We start from the raw sequence: 6894 nt of genomic DNA, 5'->3' as shown, positions 1-6894 counted from the left end.
AGTGTTGCTCAGAGTGCAATAAATCCTTGGTGTTTGTTGTAGATATAATAACAAAATGAGTGCACACAGCAGGCTTTAATTGTGTTTTTTACAAGAGGCTCTGGCCTCAGCCTGTTAGGACTGTGCTGTCCAATCTATGTGTTGCAGGGTCCCTGTCTCCCTAAACTGATGTGTGCAGGTTAGCATTTGTCCACTCTGATGAACTTCACGTGAAATTTGTATGAACAATTCTGTCAGTAAACATGTCAAAGCGGGGACTTTACAGAAAGTGAAGAAGGCTTTAATGCACTGAAGAAGATTTGCTGAGAAAGATAAAGACAGAGTTCAAAGTGTGGAAGCCTCCCTGCTACTGCTGTGCTCTTCAAGCACTGCTACAACATCCAGAAACATCAGAGTCGCTGTTCAGAGGCCACATCACTGCACAAACAATGAATATATAAGAATATCATCCTAAAGAAGTCAACTGTTGAGTGATGCACTCAGTGAAAGAAATGAAATAGTTGGATTTTTTCATCCATGAATGTAAAAAATAAAAAGCCTTTATCAAAACATCTGTGTGCATTTTCCCGCAGATACACAGCCTGAGACGCTGACATACATTTGAAATGCATTAAGATTCCTTATCATCTTGGAAATATGAACAATACGTGTGTTTCAAACTTTCCTTTTGAGAGCAGGGAGAAACCTTTAAAATAATGTTTGCTGAGACTTTTCCCAAAATTTCCTGCGTGGACGCTGGAGTACCAAATCTTACTGAATCCTAAAATGTCTTCACCTGTGGGGGCACAAAAACTTTCAGTCTCCTACACCAGGATGATGCTGTGGTTTAAACAGAGAAGCAGACCATGTAACGTGAAGCAGTACTGGACAATGGATAATATCAATGTGCAATTATCACCTCAGCTGTCAGACATCTTATATCTTCTTTGTCTTTTTGTATCTTTGCTGATTATTAATCTATTGATTCTTTTGCTTGTATATTTTTGTGTATTTCCGACTGACAGTATTTCCAACTACATCTCTGCTTGTGTGACTATAATGTAAAAAGTGCTACTGGAACTTTAATTTCCCTGACAGAACCCTCCCAAAGGGATTAATAAAGTTTAATCTAATCTCTCATATATATGTCATATATATTCCAGGTGATTTTGGTATGGCCAATTAGATGATTGGCTGAATGAGCTGTCAATCAAAATGTGAGGGTCTAGCCTGCGATATATAACTACATAACGTGGCCAGTAAACAGGCTAAACGTATGAGTGAAGGGTTTAAAGGCTGGCTGTTGATGAAAGTGTAGCTCCGAGGGGAGAGAAACTAGAGATTTGAGGCTCCAGCACAGCATGAACAGTTCAGAAACAATTTGAAATGAGAAAAAAGAGCTATTTATTAACTGATTAAGTTGTGTTTTAGACTGCTTATTGCTAGCTGATCTATTCTGACCTAAAGTGCAGCCGTGACTAGTTCTGAATGACAGCTTCACAGCAGGCAGCCTCCCCCTCTTCCAGGTACTGTGTACCGGCACAGAATCTTTTAGTGGTACGCAGTACCGGACTGTACCGGCTTACTTTCACCCCTGCCTGCACCTCTCCAGGCTCTCTTCCACCTGCTCTCTACTCTCACTACAGATCATACAAAGTTGCCCTTTTATTAACAATTAAATGGTTGCTGTGTGCCGCAACCAAAACAAAACAGTAACAACAACGAGACTGACTCGGATAATGACGAGAGGGAACCCGGCATGCTTGATGCCGAAATCTCCCAGCTGTTCAACTCAGACACTGAAGATGAGGAATTTGATGGATTTGTGGAAGATGAATGATTTAAAATGTGAGGGTATTTTTCTGTATTTGTTACAACTGAACAATATTCTGAGTTATTGTGAATGAGTTGAATAAAGTTCGACTTACCTGACGCTTTTGTTTCGCTCTACATAATGTTTTGTCATGCTCCTTATAACCCGGTGCGCCTTATGGTCCTCAAAATACGGTACCTCTTTGGTATGTAATTGTAATTTTTTAGTATAAGACAAAGTGTGCAAAGATGAGAAAACAAATTTCTTTGCAGGTTGTGTCCAAGGCCATGACGCACTTATTATCAGACTGATGCTGTAGCTGTAGCTCAGTAGGTAGAGCAGGTCACCTACTGATCAGAAGGTCAGGGGTTCGATTCCTGGCTACTCCAGGCTACATGCCAATGTATCCTTGGGCAAGGTACTTAACCCCAAGTTGCTCTCCGACGCAACTGTCGGAGTATGAACGTGTGTGAATGTTATATAATTAAAGCACTGAGCTCAGTTAATATGGAAGTGCTTGTATGAATGGGTGTGCATGGGTAAATGTAAAATGTGTTGTATAAGCGCTTTGAGTGCTCTGACTGAGTAGAAAAGCGCTATGTAAGAACTAGTCTTTATGCTACATGGTGGTGGGAACTCATCTTCACTCAAACGTTCACATCATCTCCCAGATCCCGACATTTTTCCATCAGTGAGCTTTTACAACACGACCAATGATCGATCATTGATCACTGTGTTCTGTGTCTAAAGCTTCATACAGATCAGTGTGATGTAACAGTGATGCTGCAGTAACTACAGTAAATGTTTCAGAGCTGCAGCTGCGCTCATTATAAATCCATGACATCATCGCCGTCTCCGTCCTTACAGCCTGTTGACGAGTGAACGACTGTAAAAGCTTCATGTTACGTACAAAAATAACAAACTAACATCTAACTGGGATTTCAGTGCTTGTAGAAACACAAACGTCTGCAGATGAATTCGCTCCTCTGACGCTCTGACAGCCACTTTATGAAGGAGGAAATGAATCCGTGTGTCAGACAGGTGGTTCAGGTGCAGCAGGAGGGGAGGAGTCAGAGAGACACTTAGAGTCTATTTGATAAAACCTGCCAGAGAGCAGGTTGGGTTCACCGTCCTTTACCCCAGTGACAGAGGTCAAAGGTCATGATGAAGTTTTCTCCATAACTGTTCCACTTTGGCTCCTCTTTATGTATTTATTGTAAAAAAAAAAAAAAATAAAAAAATCATGTGCATGTGTGTCTTTTTAAAAATGAGACACTAAAAAAGTCTCACACTTTAGTTTAATCGTCGCAGTAAATTTTATACTTAAAGTTTTCAAAGCCTGTAACAGTGGGGAAAGTTCTATCATCCATTTTCTTCTGCTGATCCAAAGTTCAGTGATGCAGGAGCAGGAAGTTGAAAATACTTCCTACTTTTCCTGTTTTATTCTGAATAAATTGATGAATTGTAATAAAATGTCATGTGTTCAGTTATTTTCTTTTTGTTTGTCTTCAATTGTGTCTCTGTTCTATGTGTGTGAGTTTAACTTTTAATAACACGTGTGTGTGTGTGTGTGTGTGTGTGTGTGTGTGTGTGTGTGTGTGTGTGTGTGTGTGTCCTCAGTGAACTGTATCAGTCTCTGCAGTAGCTTCCAGCTGCAGCAGTCAGTTCAGTTTCTGTTCAGTCTGACTGAGGGAGGTTTTTGTACGACTGTTTTTCACTGTGTGAACACCCACTGACTGTTAGGAATGTGCAAACTCTGACAGTAATAAACTGCTGCATCTTCAGCCTGGACTCCACTGATGGTCAGAGTGAAGTCAGAGTTTGATCCACTGCCTGTAAAACGAGCTGGAATCCCTGAATATCGCTGATTACCATACTTTATTAAAAGTTTAGGAACTCCTCCATCTTTCTGTTGGTACCAGTAAATATTGTTGTTGTTATAAACATTCTGACTGGTCCTACACTTGATGGTCACAGATCCTCCCACAGCAGAGCTCACTGCTCCAGGCTGAGTCACTGTGTATTGTCCTCTGGACTCTGAGGATACAGAGACACAAACATAAAGCAGCTTGATGGTTTTGTCAGCTTCATTTCAGAGGGACAGATGTTGATAGAGGAGAGGAGTTTGATTCTCTGGACTTTACCTGTGAAGCAGCAGCAGAGGAGAGTCCAGATGAGGACGCAGATCAAAGTCATGTTTTTGATGAGGACGATTTCTGTGGCTTCTGTTGTGATGAAGGACAGCTGTCAGTCATCCAGTGTTCAACTCTCAGGACTATAAAGTCTCCCAGAGCACTGGAGCATGGTGCTGCTGATGCAAAGTGGCTCTCTATGGAAATGCTCTCACTGACTCACACAGGGATCAATATGATGATGCTGATTATCAACACTGTAAATCCGGATAAATTGAATCTACGTTAAAAAAAAAACTAAGGTAACTGGTTGCCTTAAATTTTTGAAGTAATGAAGCATCAGTTGAATAAGTGCAGTGGACTATGTTCAATGTACTTGAGACAATTTTGGAATGGAGTGAAAGATCTAAGTTAAATTGAAGATACTTAGTTTAAGGAATCACTCACCACCCATTTATTTCACTCAGCTTGTTAAGTAAGCACTGCTCCATTACCAATTGAACTAAACTGTATGTTCTAATTGACCAAATTATCTGTTATAGTTGGAGTCTATACCAGCTGACAGGGTGAGAGACAGGGTACACCCTGTACAGGTTGCCAGCCTGTTGCAGGGCTAACACAGAGAGACAGACAACCATTCACACCTGTGGGCAATTTAGAGTGACCAATTAACCTAACCCCAGTTATTGCATGTAATTTGGGAGGAAACCCACGCAGGCACAGGGAGACACACAGCCAAGGTCAAACCCAGAACTTCTAGAAGTTATTCTAGCTGTGAGGCAGCAGTGCTAACCACCGCACCACCGCGCTGCCTGATATATCATCAATCCAATATCATCAATCCTGTTAAAACTGGTATAAACTAGATTTTTGGTTGGTGCAAAACCTGATGATATTAATTTGTTTGAATTCAAACACATAATTACAATAAGACAGACCATTAAAAAAATACAGTATATTCAGAATTGATAAGTAATGTAGCAAAAGGACAGCTGTTAAAGAAATTAATATAAACTCAGTGGGAGATATATTACAATTAACCTGTGGACTCTGAAAATAAAATGTAGATATTTTATTATTATTAATATTCTAAAATGATTTTGGGGAATCAAGCAGGTCTTAATTTACATGGATACCTTTTAAATCCAGTGAACATTCTATGAATTGGTGCCACTGTGTTATTGTGAGTGTTTGATATCAGAAGAAAGGCCCAAAACAACAAAAGTCCAAAGTCACACATTCCAAATCTATATATTCTTCACTGTAATATTTTCAGTTTTCACATCAGCTGACAAAACTGTACAAACAGTGAATGATTTTGTTGAGTTTGTTTGTCTCAGAGTCAGAGAGCCGTGTCTCTGTGCAGTCAGAGGTTTTTGTACGGCGGCTCAGTGAGTTTGTATCACTGTGGTGGACGTTTGGTGGAGGAACCAGACTGGAATTTGGAAGTAAGTGAAATTTAAAGCGTTTTTTTAAGACACGCTTTCTGTTTTTGCTTTCTTTACTTTATAGTCATCAGAACTAAAACATTTTTATTTTTAATGTTTGATTTTCTTATGGCTTTTCGCACTAAGAGACAAAGGCTCATTCTGAAATGGAGATGTATAAAAAAAAAAAAAAAAATCAAACATTGATACAGAGAATAAGGAGGTTTTTCTTCTCTTTAAATGGTTGAATCTTGAGGGTTTGTAGGTTTAGTTCAGTCAGAGTCAGAGAGCCGTGTCTCTGTGCAGTCAGAGGTTTTTGTACGGCGGCTCAGTGAGTTTGTATCACTGTGGTACACGTTTGGTGGAGGAACCAGACTGGATTTTGGAAGTAAGTCAAAAAACAAATTTAATTTTAGGTCCTTTTTGTTTTTACCAGAAAAATATGAATCTCAGTTCATTTCCATGTTAACTTTCTTACATTTTTGTTTCAAACTGAATGAATCTTAGAAATGTAAAAAGTTCTAAAAATGTAGGAAACAGTTTATTTCTTTTAGTAATCTCTGTTTTTAAATTTTAAAAAGAATTCTGTACATTTAATTCATTTGTTTAAATTATTTATAAGGAGAAAAAATTTATTATGTGCTGTCATTACAGTCGCTGCTGTTTGATGAACTCAATCTTTTAGGACAACGTGAAGTTAAAAATATTGATGGTTTGTTGTGTCAAATATTGTTTCAGAGTTAGTTTTAATTCTGTTAAATACTGTTTGAAATCTTCAGGAAGTCAGAAGTGTTAGTGAGCTACATTAGGTTTGTTTGTTTCCATGAAATATTTTAAAGTCATGTGTGATTCATACTTTTATTTCCAGAGTAGTTTGAACATATTTCAGGTCAAACTGTGATGATTCTCTCTGTGCTGATGTGCATGAGAGCTTTCTTAAAGGAAGTGAAACAATGTGTGAGTGAGTGAGTGATGGAGCAGAAAAACATCTGGCAGAAACTTCTTCAAGGAGAACATCAAGTTGTGGTTCCTGTGCTCTAAGCTGATTGGTGTCTCCTAGGTGATGTGCGCCCCGCCCTGAAGGTGCTGGGACCCTCCAGTGAGGAGCTGCAGCAGGGGAAGGCCACGCTCATGTGTCTGGCCAACAAGGGCTTCCCCTCAGACTGGAGGCTGTCCTGGAAGATGGACGGCAGCAGTGGCAGCATCAGCTGGGAGGAGAGCAGGAGCCCCGGGGTGTTGCAGGACGGCCGCTACAGCTGGAGCAGCACCCTGAGGCTCCCTGCAGAGGACTGGGTGAAGGTGGGCTCTGTGACCTGTGAGGCCACCCAGGGCTCCCAGGCTCCAGTCTCAGAGACACTGAGGAGAGACCAGTGTTCCCAGTCCTGATGAGACTCACTGATCCTGCTCTCTGTTTACAGTCTGTGCTGTAACTCTTTCTGTCTGTTTCTCTTTCTTCTCAGATCAAATAAAATTCAATTATTTTCATCTGATAATGTCAAAAATATGTTTTAAGATAATAAAGATGTTTTTGTTTTAAGCAAAA

General features: G+C 40.0%; 1 gene segment (V, D, J or C); it reads left to right on the top strand.

The window, feature by feature from the left end:
- The first annotated feature begins 1933 nt into the window (after nt 1-1933).
- On the top strand, nt 1934-6894 carry LOC115787731 (Ig kappa-b4 chain C region-like). The segment is given in 3 exon segments: nt 1934-1997; nt 5686-5739; nt 6412-6894. Coding segments are annotated over 3 exon segments (444 nt in total).

Source organism: Archocentrus centrarchus, chromosome 11, assembly GCF_007364275.1.
Source record: "Archocentrus centrarchus isolate MPI-CPG fArcCen1 chromosome 11, fArcCen1, whole genome shotgun sequence".
NCBI classification, from domain to species: Eukaryota; Metazoa; Chordata; class Actinopteri; order Cichliformes; family Cichlidae; genus Archocentrus; species Archocentrus centrarchus.
The sequence above is the reverse complement of the archived record's forward strand: the minus strand, read 5'-3'. Positions and strand labels throughout refer to the sequence as shown.